This window comes from Pristiophorus japonicus, chromosome 4 (assembly GCF_044704955.1).
Source record: "Pristiophorus japonicus isolate sPriJap1 chromosome 4, sPriJap1.hap1, whole genome shotgun sequence".
In the NCBI taxonomy this organism is placed as follows: Eukaryota; Metazoa; Chordata; class Chondrichthyes; family Pristiophoridae; genus Pristiophorus; species Pristiophorus japonicus.
The window spans coordinates 241287547-241303988 of record NC_091980.1 but is presented as its reverse complement, the minus strand read 5'-3'; the positions used below and the strand labels follow the sequence as shown (position 1 = coordinate 241303988).

The 16442-nt window shown below is 45.8% G+C and overlaps 1 protein-coding gene across 6 annotated transcripts in view; it reads right to left on the bottom strand.

Moving 5' to 3' along the window:
• nid2a (nidogen 2a (osteonidogen)) overlaps window positions 1-16442 on the bottom strand; it is a 208028-nt gene that overhangs the window by 88645 nt on the left and 102941 nt on the right. For all 6 annotated transcript variants that reach the window (XR_011593109.1, XM_070879213.1, XM_070879214.1 and 3 more), the window contains exons 18-20: window positions 14444-14689; window positions 9389-9634; window positions 5080-5325 (exon numbers count right to left, since the gene is read on the bottom strand). Coding sequence is in view for 5 of the 6 variants with exons in the window: in XM_070879213.1 (XP_070735314.1) it covers window positions 5080-5325; window positions 9389-9634; window positions 14444-14689 (738 nt within the window). In the remaining variant the exon portion in view is untranslated. The remainder of the gene's footprint in view (window positions 1-5079; window positions 5326-9388; window positions 9635-14443; window positions 14690-16442) is intronic.

Below are 16442 nucleotides of genomic sequence, written 5' to 3'. Positions count from 1 at the left end.
ATTTGTTTTGCTTTCTGCTGTTCATGTCCTGATGGCCTCTTTTCATTTTTAATCATTTGTGTTTAGCTGTTTGCTAATTGTGCCCTTTTCTGAATCTTAAAGTGAACACATACCCACACTTTCCCCAGGTTGAAAATCTGAATCAATGGTGAATTCATTTGGAGCGAAGTAGGGAGCCAGAGAAACAGCAGAGGAATGGAGCGATCATTAAAAATGAAGGATGCAAGGGGCATTCTGTGATGGTGGACAACAGAAAAAACTGATGGAAGAGGTGGGATAAATAATCAGGAAGGATAATTAGGCCTTTTGGATGCAAATAAATATGGTCAGGTCTTTTTTTACCAGTAATACCCGTCATGTATGTATGCTTGGTCCTATTAGCCATCAGGTGGCGCCACTGTCGGAGGTCATTGGCTGTATGCATGTGTGTGCGGCCCGGGTATAAAAGGCAAGCCATCATGTAATGTAATCACTTTGAATCCTAATAAAGCGGAGCCAGGTTTGTACCTGTGTTAGTTTACAGTATTCAGTTTATCGAGTTATTACATACATAACATTTAGCGACAAGGTAACTTAAGAACCTTCGCATGCAAAAATGAGCACAATTGGAATTCTGGAGAGATTCGTGGAGGGAGAGGACTGGGCAGATTTTGTAACTCACTTGGACCAGTACTTCGTGGCCAACAAAATGGAGGAACCCACTGGCGCAGTTAGGCGCAGGGCGGTCTTCCTCACGGTTTGCGGTCTGAAAATCTATGGACTCAAAGAGTCTTCTCCCGCCTGCAAGTCCAACGGACAAGGACTATGAGGAATTGTGTGCTCTGGTACATGACCATCTCAAACCAGAAGGCGGCATCATCATCTCACGCTATCGACTCTACACGCACGTTCATTCTGAGGGCCAGGATGTCGGATTTCGTTGCCGACCTAAGACATCTAGCTGGACCGTGTAAGTTCGAAAGCGGGTTGGGAGACATGCTGCGGGGCTTCTTTGTAATTGGCATCAACCATGAGGTGATCCTGCGTAAGCTACTGGTGGTGGAGACGCTGGATTTAAATAAGGCCATCACGATTGCCCAGGCATGCATGACGACGGACAAAAACTTAAAGCAGATATCATCGAAAAATCGGAACTCGGCAAGTACTGCAGACAAGATTGTATTGTCGATTGGCAGAGCTGCATATAGCAGGGCCTACTTGACTGCGTATGCAAAACCTGTGGCTGCCCAAAGTCCGCCAATGGGAATGAATCTGATTTCATCGTGTTGGTGTTGTGGGGGAAATCATCGGACTCATCAGTGTCGGTTTAAACAGTACATTTGTAAAGGCTGTTCGAGACTGCGGCATCTCCAGCGCATGTGTCCGCAACTGATCAAGCGTGCTGCGACATACCACGTGAAGGATGATGAACAGAATAGCGCAGATCTGGATATGCAATCCAAGATACCAGAGGAGGAAGTGTATGGACTGTATTCGTTTCTAACAAAGAGCCAACCGATAATGATTAATGTGAAACTTAACGGTGTGCCGGTACTGATGGAATTGGACACGGGTGCGAGTCAATCAATAATGAGCCAGAGGACATTTGACAAGCTGTGGGATACTAAGGTTGTGAGGCCTAAGCTGAGTCCAGTCAATGCCAAGTTGCGTACGTACACTAAAGAACTCATAACGGTGATTGGTAGTGCAGTAGTCAAGGTGTTGTATGATGGTGCGGTTCATGATTTACCGTTATGGATTGTTTCAGGCAATGGTCCAACGCTGTTCGGCAGGAATTGGCTAGAAAAAAATCAAATGGAATTGGAATGATATCAAAGCGTTGTTGTCGGAGGATGATACTCCATGTGCTCACGTGCTGAGCAAGTTCCCCTTGCTGTTTGAACCAGGCATCGGCAATTTCACGGCAGCCAAGGTGCAGATCCGCATGGACTCGGATGCAAGACCCATCCATCATAAAGCTCGGGCGTTTCGGAAATGATGAGGGAGAAGGTCGAAATCAAATTGCACAGACTCCTGTGTGCAGGGGTCATATCACCGGTCGAATTTAACGAATGGGCCAGCCCCATTGTTCCTGTGTTGCAGAATGATGGCACCGTCAGGATTTGTGGAGACTACAAGGTTACGATCAACCGAGTTTCAAAATAGGATCAATACCCGTTACCGAAGGCTGTTGACCTGTTTGCAAAACTAGCCGGGGTGAAGTCGTTCATTAAACTGGATCTGACGTCGGCCTACATGACACAGGAGCTGGTCGAGACGTCGAAGAATCTTACATGCATCAACACTCATAAAGGATTGTTTATCTACAACAGGTGTCCTTTCAGAATTCGCTAAGCTGCAGCCATATTTCAGAGGAACATGGAGAGTCTACTGAAGTCCATCCCTATAACCGTCATGTTCCAAGATGACATCCTGGTCACAGGTCATGATACCTCTGAACATCTGAACAACCTGGAAGAGGCTCTACATCGTCTGGACAAAGTGGGACTCAGACTGAAACGTTCGAAGTATGTCTTCATGGCACCGGAAGTCAAATTCTTGGGGAGGAAAATTGCTGCTGATGGTATCAGGCCTACGGACTCGAAAACCAAGGCCATCAAAAGTGCACCCAAGCCTCAGAATGTGACAAAGTTGCATTCGTTCCTTGGTCTATATAACTACTTCGGTAATTTTCTACCTAGATGGAGCACTTCATTAGAGCCACTGTACATGTTGCTAAGAAAAGGCGACAACTGGGTTCGGGGTACATCTCAAGACAGAGCTTTTGAGAAAGCTACTAATCTGCTTTGCTCTAACAAGCTGCTGGTACATTATGATCCGTGTAAGTGTCTTGTATTGGCCTGTGATGCTTCATCATATGGAGTTGGTTACGTGCTCCAACAAGCTAATGTGTCGGGTAAACTACAACCTGTTGCGTACGCTGCTAAAAGTTTGTCAAAGGCGGAAAGAGCCTACAGCATGGTAGAAAAAGAAGCATTAACCTTTGTGTATGGGGTTAAAAAGATGCATTAGTACCTGTTTGGTCTTCAGTTTGAACTGGAAACAGATCACAAGCCATTGTTTTGAAAAACAAAGGTATCAATACTAATGTATCGTCCCACATCCACAGGTGGGCGCTGACATTATCTGCCAATGATTATGTCATTCGCCATAGACCTGGCACCAAGAATTGTGCCGATGCACTGAGCCGTCTGCCGTTGCCCACACCTGAGGTGGAGACGTCACAACCTGCAGACCTACTGTTAGTTATGGATCCTTTTGAAAGTGAAGGAACCACTGTCACAGCTCAACAAGTTAAGACCTGGACCAGCCAGGACCCGATATTATCGGTTGTAAAACGTGTCCGTAGTGGTGATTGGTCTGCCATACCCTAGCAAATGGGTGATGAGACCAAACCTTACAACCGTCACAGAGATGAACTATCCATTCAGTCAGATTGTTTACTGTGGGGTAATCGTGTTGTTATGCCGAAGAATGGCAGAGAGCAATTTGTACATGATCTACATAGCACTCATCCCGGTATTGTCATGATGAAAGCCATTGCCAGGTCTCATGTATGGTGGCCTGGAATTGACTCTGATCTGGAATCATGTGTGCATCAGTGCAACACTTGCATGCAGCTAAATAAAGCACTAGCGGGATCGCCGCTGGGTCTGTGGTCGTGGCCATCTAAACCATGGTCCAGGATCCACATCGACTTTGCAGGTCCCTTCCTGGGAAAATTGTTTTTAGTTGTGGTGGATGCATATTCCAAGTGGATAGAGTGTATAATCATGTCATCCAGTACATCCACAGCTACCATTGAGAGAGTCTTCGCGTAATGTTTGCCACTCATGGTCTGCCCAACATCGTTGTAAGCAACAACGGACCTTGTTTCACTAGTCTGGAGTTTCAAGAGGTCATGAAACTCAATGGTATCAAACATGTGAGGTCAGCAACATTCAAACCCGCATCTAATGGTCAAGCAGAGTGTGCTGTCCAAACCGTTAAGCAGAGTATGAAACGTGTAACTCAAGGTTCACTGCAGACTCGCTTGTCACGCATATTGCTTAGTTACAGGACAAGACCCCACACACTTACCGGGATCCCCCCTGCTGAACTATTGATGAAGAGAGGTCTCAAGACCAAGCTCTCTCTTTTCCACCCTGACTTGAACGAACATGTTGAATACAGACGTCAAAGTCAGAAGTGGTATCATGATCGCGCAGCTGTGTCACGTGACATTTCTGTTAATGATCCTGCTTATGTACTAAATTATGGTCAAGATCCCAAGTGGATCGCCTGTACTGTTACGGCAAGGAGGGTAACAGAGTGTTTATCGTCAAGCTCAAGAATGGGCAGACATGCAGGAAACATGTTGATCAGATAAAGCTGCGGCACACGGATGAACCGGAACAGTTTGAGGAAGACACAATCAGTGACCAACCAACCTACCCTCAGTCATCAGAGGACTCTGCTGTCATCAATGAATCTGGACTTTTAATCCCTGACATGGTCATTGCCACTCCCATCACATCGGCTACCCAGCCCCCAGTCATAACAGAATCAGATCGCTCGCCCAAGGCTGGAGTTGAACTGAGACGATCAACTCGGGAGCGGAAAGCCACGGACCGTCTCAATTTGTAAAAAGACTGTTACTAATATCTTAAAAGGGGATATTGTCATTTATGTATGCTTGGGGTTACTAGCCACCAGGTGGCGCCACTGTCGGAGGTCATTGGGCTGTACGCACATGTGTGCGGCCCAGGTATAAAAGGCAAGCCATCATGTAATGTAATCACTTTGGGCCCTAATAAAGCGGAGCCAGGTTTGTACCTGTGTTAGTTTACAGTATTCAGTCTATCGAGTTATTATATACATAACAATATCTATAGCACAATCTCAATCTACAGTGATGGGCACTTCAGGTGATAATAGATGCCCAATTCATTTGTTTCCATGATAATCAGCTTCCATGAATTACACACAGGAGCTTCACCAAGTTCCAAGTTACATTCACTATAAAAAAAGGACAACTCTTTTAACTGCTCATTTTTGCTGCAGCACTGGTCATTTTGCATATTTAGAATACTGACTGACCTGGCAGCTCACAGCGTGGTTGACTGGTTCCAGGCGGTGTTCTAGTCCCAGGAATTTCCTGTCCATTTTCATACACGCACCAGCAGTGACCTGTACTGCTGTGACATTGCATAGGCCTGAAGTTCCCTTCTTCATCACACTCGGGGACATGCATTCCAATCGGAGGTTGAGATCCACTCAGGTTCAACTCTGTTTGTAGTCTCTCTCGATGCTGTTCACAAGTAGACTTTGGACGTTCAATGGGCTCTAATCAAAAAAGAGAAACTGGTTTTGAAACGATTACAAATTAAAAGTACAAATCGCTCACTTTGGGTCATCTAATGTCTCTCCTTGTTCACTGTGTGTTGTCTGCAGTTTGTTTATCGGAAAGGAAACACACCTAAGCCAATATGCTTTAAATGCATTTCACCTGTGATATTCTTAATTCATCACCTCAAATTGATCCAAATTCTGTCACCACCAGGGATGTACATGTACCCACCAGAATTTATTATTTCAACTAATGTTCTATAGTGAATTCCAGACACAACCCTAGATTTTTGTATGTGTTACTTGATAAATGTTGCTTTTGGGAGTTTATTGTGAGGGACTGTTACACCAGCAGTATCTCGCAGGAATTTCTTCCTGGAGTACAATTGGAAAAAGTTTTGTTTGATAGTATGTGATTTGTGTAGGATACTTTTATGCTGTAATGTGATTGGGGACAAAGATTTTATGTCACAGGATTACTGAATGATAAAAACATAGGAAATGTAGAAAATACCCAATTAGAAAGGAGAATAACACAGACTGGAACACTTTGACAAAAGGAGAAAAACAATATTGGGCTAGAACTTCCACTTTTTTTGCATGCTTAAGGCCCACTTAACGCCCATTTTACCGCTGAAATGACGTATAACGCCCATTTAGCCACAAAATGGAAATTGACAGATATTTCTCGGAAACCTATCGCCGAGCTTTACTTTCCCCATGTGCTTAATGCTTGGAAAAAATAATACTGCTCACCCACTTTTTTGGGGCGGAATCATCAGAATGGACGAAATCAACGCCCATAATATCGCCCAGCGTTAATTTCCGCACTGATGTAAGTCCGAGATTCAATAATACTGCCCGTCCACTTTTTTTTGGCATAAAGAGTATATTTACCGAAACTAGTGGCCATGAGATTGGCCAGCATCACTTTCACCACCTCACACACACATCGCCCACAATATCGCTCGCCCAAGAAACCACTCAGAAAAAGTGGAACTAACCAGACCTAATCACAGCATTATGGACGCCATGTTCGACATCATATGTCGCATCCTTTAAAAGGCTGCTGTGCTTCAACCTCGGGTGAGTTCGGATGTACTCTGGATGTCATTAGAGTTGATGTGAAAATCTCTACAAATATCTTGACGATACTGTGACCGATTGGAATTGAAGAGGTGCCTTTGTCGGGACATTACTTGTTTGTGACCAATCGGTGGAAAACAGAGAGCTACTGCAATGGGGCCTGTCCTTTCTCACCCTCTCTTGGTGACCAATTACATGCAGCAGACTCGAGATCGCCGAAGGTACGCTCCACAGCATTACGTGCCCAATGTAAGACATGTCACATTGATGAGGAGGACCAGATGTTACACCCCTCGCAAGTACGGAGAAGCATTCTCACCTTGACTTGCCCAACACCACCTGCTTTCGGAGACTGCGCTTCCACAAAGAGGTTATCACTGAGGTATGACAGCTGATAAGGGGAGATCTGCAGCCTGCCAGCACCATCAGCATTGCACTGTCCGTCGAGTTCAAAGTCACCGCGGCACTATCATTCTGCACGTCGGGTTCTTTTCAGGCCACAGCTGGCAACATTTGCGGACTTTCTCAGCATGCCACACATCGCTGCATTAGACATGTCACTGAAGCCCTGTACGCATGCATGAGGGGCTTGATCAGCTTCCCTATACCCAGGGAGGCCCAGAGTGAGAGGGCTCTAGGATTCTCCAGAATTGCAAACTTCCTCAAGGTGCAGGGAGCAATAGACTGTACGCACATCGTGTTGCGGGCACCTTTTCAGGATGCAGAGGTTTTCAGGAACCACAAGGGATTCCACTCCCTGAATGTCCAACTGGTTGTCGACCGTCAGCAAATTATATTTGCAGTGACTGCTCAATTTCTGGGCAGCATCCATGATGCTCACATCCTGCATGAGAGCACTGTATCTGACTTGTTTAACAATCAGCCACAAGGTCAATGCTGGATGCTTGGTGACAAAGGATATGGCCTCGCCACCTGGCTGATGACCCCCACACCAAAGCCAAGAGGCGATACAATGAGAGCCACAGAGCAACTCGCAATATCGTGGAGAAAACCATTAGAGTGCTGAAGCAGTGCTTTAGATGCCTGGACCACTCAGGAGGCGAGCTCCAATACCACCCTGATCAGGTAGCTCAATTCGTGGTGGTGTGCTCCATGCTGCACAACTTGGGTATCAGGAGAGGACAAGAATTGCCTGATGAGTCTGACAGTCCACCTCACCAGAGAGAGGAAGAGGAGGACGAGGAGGTGCACGCTGACATCGGCCCAGACAATCAGGCTGACGTTGAAGCCATGCCCTGCCCCCTGTAGACTGCATGAAAGGGCCCGTGGTGGCATGATAACTGCAAGAGCCTTACGTCAGGAGCTCATCAATGATCGCTTTGCCTGAAAGAACGTTGGTGTTATTTACAAGGCTGACACACTGCTGGATATGCAGGTGATACATCAATAGTTAGCATCACCTTGGTGACAGCTAAAGTTTAAGTTGATTGAAGTTAAATGTCATTGTACACTTTGATGTTAAGGAATCACTAGCGTGTAATGGTGCAGCTATCTGAGCCAATGCGCTACAAGGTTTTGTTGAATAAAAACCATTTAAACCGAACATTTGTCTGAAATCATCAGTATTTCTGTAAAAACCAACCCACCCCGCCCCCCCCCCGCTTCACCTCCCCACTTCTATCCCTTTCACTTCCCCTCCTGATTCCAAGCCGCCTGGCCGAGGAGCTCCTCAGGCGATGCTTCATTGCGGGAGCGGGGGGAGAGGATGACGGCCGAACCGCTGTTTGGACGGATACGGGAGAGGACGGTCCCGCGGTGGGAACATGCTCCGAGCCTGAAGCAAGATGTTGCTGCTGGCTCTCGTGTGGTTGGCAATGGGGGTGCGGCACCTTGGGGTGCAGTGCCTTGTTCCGGGACCACTGGGAGCCCTCTGCCACCAGTGTTCCTGGTTACCAGCTCCAGGGCCTCCACCATCCCTTCCATGTTATATCTTATTTGTTGGACAAAAACTCGGTGCCAACTATGTTCTTGGTGCTTAGTAGGCTTTTTGCTGCTGGTGAATCTGCCTCGTGCCTCCCACAACAGCCAGACAAGCACACACCACAGCCACACACGCCTTCAGTCCCTCTCAGCTCCCTCTCTCTCTGTCTTCTCTTCTGCGCATGTCATGATGCCCCTTGACCTCCTGATTCGCATGAATCGAGTGTTGACATGCCGCTGCTAAAGATGGCGACACTTTATAGCAGAAGGTCAAAAAAATGTAACACTACCGCCCATTTCATATCGCTCGCGGTAACGCCCATTTTCAAAAATGGAGATTAGGTGCTTTGAGAATGGGCGAGAAGCCGGCGATCTGAAAACCCTTTTTTGTCGCCCACATTGGGAATAATGCCCATTTTTGGGCGATAAGCACAAAAGTGTAAAATCTAGCCCACATAATTTTTTTTTTTGCTTTCTTCTGTTCATGTTCTGATGGTCTCTTTTCACTTTTAATCCTGTGTGCTTATCTGCTTTCTCATTGCGTCCTTTTCTGAATAGTAGAGTGAACACATACCCACACTTTCTCCAGGCTGAAAATCTGAATCAATGGCGAATTAATTTTGGAGAGAACAAGGAAGCCAGAGGAACAGCAGTGGAAATTGCGACCAGTAGAAATGAAGGATGCAAGGGGTATTTTGAGATGGTGAATAACAGAAGAGACTGATGGGAGAGGTGGAGGGGGGGCAGGAATAATCAGGAAGGATAATCAGGCCTTTTGGATGCAAATAAATATGGTCAGGCTTTGAGAAAAAAACACAGTAATACCTATAGCTCAATCTCAATCTACAGTGATAGATACTTCATAGCTACAGGTGATAATAGATGCTCAATTTATCTGTTTGCGTGATAATCAGTTTCCATGAATTACACACAGGAGCTTCACTAAGTTCCAAGTTATACTCATTATCAAAAAAGGAAGATTCTTTGAACTGCTAATTTCTGGTACTTTTACATATGTAAAATACTGACTGACCTGACAGCTCACAGCGTGGTTGACCAGTTCCAGGTGGTGTTCTAGTCCCAGGAATTTCCTGTCCATTTTCATACACACACCAGCAGTGGCCTGTACTGGCGTGGCATTGCATAGGCCTGAAGTTCCCTTCTTCATCACACTCAGGGACATGCATTCGAATAAGATGTTGAGATCCACGCAGGCTCAACTCTGTTTGGAGTCTCTCTCGGTGCTGTTCACAAGCAGTCTTTGGACGTTCATTGGGTGCTAATCAAACAAAAATAAACTGGTTTTGAAACGATTACAAATTAAAAGTACAGGTCTCTCACTTTGGGTCATCTGATGTCTCTCCTTGTGTTGTCTCCAGTCTGTTTATAGGAAAGAAAACACACCTAAGCCAATATGCCTTAAATGCATTTCACCTGTGATATTCTTAATTCATCACCTCAAATTGATCCAAATTCTGTCGCTACCAGGGACACACATGTACCCACCAGAATTTAATATTTTTAAATCGTGTTGTATAGTTAATTCCAGACACAACCCTAGATTTTTGTATGTGTTATTTGATAAATGTTACTTTTTGAGAGCTAATTGCGAGGAACTGTTATGGCACTCTCACCACATTGGAGGATTTTGCCTCTGATCACCACTTTACCGTTTATCAGATCAGCATGGGTGCCGCTTATGCTATCTCACCTTGGACCTCAGATTTGGACCAAGATGAGACCCAGCACCAACAACACCAGCCACAACAGCAGCAGCAACAACACCAGCAGCCTCCTCCTCAATGACCTGATGCTCCAGAGGAGAGAGGGGATCAGCGCAGGGGTGCACCCTGCCAGAGGCGATACCCCCAACACAGAGTATACAGGCAGAGGATGAGCTTCCTGGACATGACTGAGCAGCAGTGCTTCAAGAGGCTCAGGCTATCGGGCCAGGTCGTGGCAAGCATTTGTAGTTTGCTGGAACAAGACCTGCTGCCCAGAGGACCTGATGGACATTCCTTACCAGTGGCTGTCAAATTCACCACCGCCCTCAACTTATTTGCCTCAGGCTCCTTCCAGGGATCTGCAGCCGACATTTGTAGAATCTCGCAGTCGATCGTCCACAATCGCATCACCCAGGTGACAGATGCCATGTTTCACAAGTCCGCCACTGATAAAGCCAGTGTTACTGAGCCGGTGCTCAGCTCTGTGGCTCTGACTGGCTTCCCAAAGGTGCAGGGCGTCATCGACTGCACATATGTGGCCATCACGGCACCCCCACATCAACCAGGAATGTTTGTGAACTGCAGGATCTTCCACTCCCTCAATGTGCAGCTCGTCTGCAACCATAAAAATATCATCATGCATGTGTATGCCAGATTCTCTGGGAGTGGACATGACCCTTTCATGCTGCAGCAGTCCACTCTCCCTCAGCTCTTTGTACCTCCCAACAGACTTAGGGCTGGCTGCTTGGAGACAGGGCTATCCATTGAAGACATGGCTGGTGACACCCTTGAGAAGGCCAAGCAATGACGCCAAGGAGTGTTATGATGAAAGCCACAGGTCTATCAGATGCGTTATAGAGCAAACAATCAGCATGCTGAAGATGTGCTTCAGATGCCTTGACAGATCTGGAGGAGCCCTTCAGTACTCACCAGCCAGGTTCTCCAGAATCATCGTTGTATGTTGTGCGCTGTACAACAGAGTGCAGTAGCAAGGATTGGAGCAGCAAGAGGAGCAAGGCACAGCATGCACAGTTGCTTCAGAGAATGAGGAGGAACAGGTGATGCATGAGGAAGATGAGGAGGAGGAGGAGGAACGTGAGGTGGAGATGGTACCAACAGCGGCGCACATTGCTGTCTGGTAGAACCAGGATAGCCTCATAATGGTCCGATTTACTTAAGTTGCACCTTTACACCCATATGCTTCTCAGATGCTGTACCAAATTCACCCCACCCAACCAATACTACAAAGCAGTCCTAAAATGACCAAATTATTCCTTTCAGCCAAACACCCATTGCTCGAGGATAAGTATTGTCTCACCATTCACTCCCAGATAGCAGGCAAAAATGGTCAAGATGGAAAAGTACTGCAAAGAAATACATTTTTGTGCATCATAAATAGAACTGAAACTTAATGCTAACATTTTAGCAAACATCCATGTGCATACCCTTGTGCATCTACGATTGTGTCTTTTTTCTTTTCCGAGTGCTTCTACGAGGTGCAACCCCTGTGGCTTCAACAGAGGTAGAGGCAGGCTGCTCACTTCCCCGCTGTGACTGCGTAGACAATTTTGGCATACGTCCTCTGGGTTTTAGGGCCTGTGAGGGCCCTGCCAAAGACTGCTCCTACTGCAACTGTGCAGGGGCAGACTAAGCCATCGGGATTGGAGGCAGCATGTGTGGGAGGCAATGGGGGAGAAGTGGGAGCACTCTAAGCAGAACCCCCACTTCCATATCCCCTCTCACCATCATCCCTCTAATGGGCCACCCACACTTCCCCGCTAGCAAGGAGCTGCACAGCCTCTTGCTGCACATCCCTCCTTGAGATGAGGTAAATGCGAGTCTGTAAGCTGTTATTCACAGCATGCATATTCCCGTTCGACTGGCACATTAGCTGCTCAATGTGTGTGGCTATCCTTTCCATGGAACAGCACCTGGTCGCCATCACCTGCGATATGGTACTGCTCATTTTGCAGATGGACTCCTCCATTCTCTGTACAAATGCACAAATCACACACATCTGGAAAAGCTGCCACAACCTCGTGTACTTCTTGCTGCTTCTCCAAGATCAGCGTCTTTGTCGATGGCCTCCAAGCTTCAACATCTGCATCTAGCTGGGCAGAGCTTTGAGCATGCTGTTCCCTTCACTGCTGTCCCTATCACCATCTGTTCTTTCTCACTTGTGATGTTTGAGACACCAGGTGACAACACTACTCTATGTCTCGCTGGACCCACCGACATGCGCATATCTGCACTGGTGCTGGGTGCCCATGAATCTGGTGATGGTGCACCCTCAGAGAATGGAGTTTCCTCTGATGAGTCGTCTTCCTCCTCTGACTGGACTGTGGGTGGCGGCACTTGATGGACCTATGGGACGGTAAAGACATGAATTAGACCTCATGATAAGAATGTATAACATTACCATTATGCACATGATGATATTTCACTGGCTGCTGACATCAGTCACTGTGAGTGACTGTTGTATGCCATGTGGGATATTCAATTCTATCACCAGGTTGCTGGGAGGTCCCCCTCGCTCTGTCTCCCACAGCAATCAGCTCAGTCACTCCACGTATTTTGAGAGACTCCTACTCTGCAGGTGTCAAATTTGTATATATTGGAGGGCCACCTTCTGTTCTCTCCATTGCTCTCCTGTTCTGCACTCTCTGTTCCTGCAAGGAGCGAAAGAAGAGAACTTTGAGTGAGAGTGATGAAATGAGTGTAGGGGATGTAGGGGCTATATCTGTAAAAGGTGACTATGAGGGAGTGCATGGCATTGCCAAATAGCCTCCTACTGTGGCGTTAGATTGTAGGATTGCATTAGGATGAGGGTGATTGTCAGTGGTGGATAGTCAGAAGGGGATGTGAGTAGATGGCTTAGACATAGAGGGATGGGTGCACCTGCAAGGTAGGTTGGTGTGAGGAATGATGTGCAGGAGTAGGCTTGGGAAGGCAAAGTGATGTGGTTGGGGTGACACACACATCAGGATGTAGTTCAATGTGGCATTGCACTCACCTTTCCTGACCTCGTGAGATCATTAAAACTCTTCCGGCATTGAATCCTGGAGCGGCTGACAACATCCCTATTGCTCACTTCTTGGGCAATGTCCAGCCACGCCCTCTTGGTTTCCCTGGCTGCTCTTTTCCTGGTGCTGCCAGGGAATATGACCTCCCTGCGTGCTCTGATTCCTTGGACCAAGACTTCCATGGATGCATTTGGGCATTGCCTTCTGTCGCTGTGACTCCATGTTTGCTTGCACCCACACGAATCTTTGCGATATCGACCAATAGCCACTTGTCCCAACCACCTTCATGTCTCCTTCAATAACCTTCAACTGGGATGTGTGCAAGGCTCCTTTAAATATGCGAGCTGCAAACGAGTCAGCGGTGACGTCATCAGACCCGCTCCATTAAATTGGCCGGGAAATCCACATGACTGTTTCAATTGATGTAACTGAGCTAAACGCACAGTGCAGAATGCGCTGCTAAAAACTACGCGGCCCACACATACCCGCCCCGACTCCAAGATAAAGATTCCAGCCTCAGAATTAATACATACCCACACTTTTCCCAGTCAATGGTATATTAATTTGGTGAGAACAAGGAAGCCAGAGAGATAGCAGTGGAAAAGAGAGATCAATAGAAATGAAGGATGCAAGGGTTATTCTGAGACAACAGAAGAGAATGATGGGAGAGGGGAAATAATCAGGAAAGATAATCTGGCCTTTTGGATGCAAATAAATGTGGTCAGGCTTTTTATACCAGTCATAGTCACAACTCAATGTCAAACAAAACTGATCAGCACTCCATAAACACAGGAGATAACAAATGCCTAAATCAGTTGTTTCCAGATGATCAGCTTTTTACAGGCACGTTTCACCAAGTTCCAAGTTAGATTAATTTTTTTAAAAATTGATGTCCCTTTGAACTCCTCATTTTGGTGAGGTCACAAATGACCTGTGAGGATTCCTGGACCATTGAGTACTGGGCCCCTTCCCCCGCATTACAGCTCTCCAGCTCAATGTGCGCAGCCTTTGAATTTAGTTGTGTTGAACCTTGCAGAGCGGTGCGCAGCCGCATACCCACACACCTTACAGGGAATTGTGGTAATCAGGCCTTTTGGATGCAAATAAATGTGGTCAGGCCTTTTTTTTACCAGTAATACCTATAGCCCAATGTCAATCAATAGTGATAGGCACTTCATTGCTACAGGAGTTAACAGATGTCCAAATTATATGTTTCCATAATAATCTATGAATTATACACAGGTGCTTCAGCAAGTTTCAAGTTAGAGTCACTATAAAAAAAATGGAAGTCTCTTTTACCCACAACACTGGTCATTTTGCATATTTAAAATACTGACTGACCTGGCAGTCCACAGCGTGGTTGACTGGTTCCAGGTGGTGTTCTAGTCCCAGGAATTTCCTGTCCGTTTTCATACACACACCAGCAGTGACCTGTACTGCTGTGGCATTGCATAGGCCTGAAGTTCCCTTCTTCATCACACTCAGGGACATGCATTCCAATAAGATGTTGAGATCCACGCAGGCTCAACTCTGTTTGTAGTCTCTCTCGGTGCTGTTCACAAGCAGTCTTTGGATGTGCAATGGGTTCTGATCAAAGAAAAATAAACTAGTTTTGAAATGATTACAAATTAAAAGTACAAATTTCTCAATTTGGGTCATCTAATGTCTCTCCTTGTACACTGTGTGTTGTCACCAGTCTGTTTATAGGAAAGAAAACATTTCACTTGTGATATTCTTAATTCATTACCTCAAATTGATCCAAATTCTGTCACCACTAGGGATACACATGTACCCACCAGAACTTAGTATTTTCAACGAGTGTTGTATAGTTAATTCCAGACACAACCATAGGTTTTTGTTTGTTTTATCATATAAATGTTACTTTTGGGAGTTTATTGTGAGGGACTGTTACGCCAGTAGTATCTCGCAGGAATTTCATCCTGGAGTGTAATTGGAAAGAGTTTTGTTTGATAGTATGTGATTTGTGTAGGATATTGTTATGTTGTATTGTGCTTAGGAGAAAAATATAATTGGGGACAAAAAATTTTTGTCACAGAATTACTGAATCATTAAAAAGGTAAGAAATGTAGAAAATATTCCAATTAGAAAGGAGAAAAACACAGCATAGAATATTTTTATGCTGTAATGTGTTTGGGGAGAACATTTAAATTGGGGATAAAGATTTTATGTCACATGATTACTGAATGACAAAATCATAAGAAATGTAGGAAATATCCAATTAGAAAGGAGAAGAACACACACTTAAACAAAAGGAATAAAACAATAACTTTGATTTTTTTTGGTTTTCTTCTGTTCATGTTCTGATGGTCTCTTTTCAACTTTAATCCTTTGTGCTCAGCTGTTTGTTCATTGTGTCCATTTCTGAATCTTAGAATGAAGACATACCCATACTTAACCAAGGTTGAAAATGTGAATTAGTGGTGAATTAATTTGGTGAGGACAAGGAAGCCAGAGAAACAGCAGTGGAAAAGGAACATCAGCAGAAATGACGGATGCAAGGGGTATGCTGAGATGGTGGACAACAGAAGAGGCTGATGGGAGAGGTGGGTGTCATGTATGTACATGTTGTTTGTAACCACCAGATGGCGTCATTGTTGGAGGCCATTGAGCAGCACGCACATGGTGAGTCAGCCACTTTGGGCCTAACTAAAGCAGAAGCAAGGTTGTACCCTGCTTAGTTAAACAGTACTCAATTTGAACCTTTATTGCATACATAACATTTGGCGACGAGAATACAAGAACCTTTGTTTGCAAAATGAGCATGATTGGATTTTTAGAGCGATTCGTGGAGGGAGAAGATTGGGCAGACTTTGTGAGCCATTTGAACCAGAACTTCGTGGCCAACAAAATGAAGGGGGTCGACGATGCAGTGTTCCTCACTGTGTGTGGTTCAAAGATCTACGGTCTGATAAAGAATCTACTCATGCCCAGTGATCCAACAGAGAAAACATACGAGGAGGTGTGTACATTGGTACAGGAGCCCCTCAAGCCAGACGATGGCATCATCATCTCGAGATACAGGTTTTGTCCACACATTCAATCGGAGGGCCAGAGCGCCACAGAATTCGTTGCCGACCTGAGACATCTAGCAGGACCGTGCAAGTTTGGGACGGTGTTGGCGGACATGTTGTGGGACTTCTTCGTTATCGGTATCAATCACGGAGTGATCCTGCGCAAACTTCTGGCGGTGGAGGAGTTGAATTTAAAATGGGCCATCCACGTCGCTCAATCATGTATGACGACGGACAGGAGTTTAAAGCAAATATCGGTGAAGAACCGAACCTCGGCAAGTACTGTAAATGCAATTGATTCAACGTTC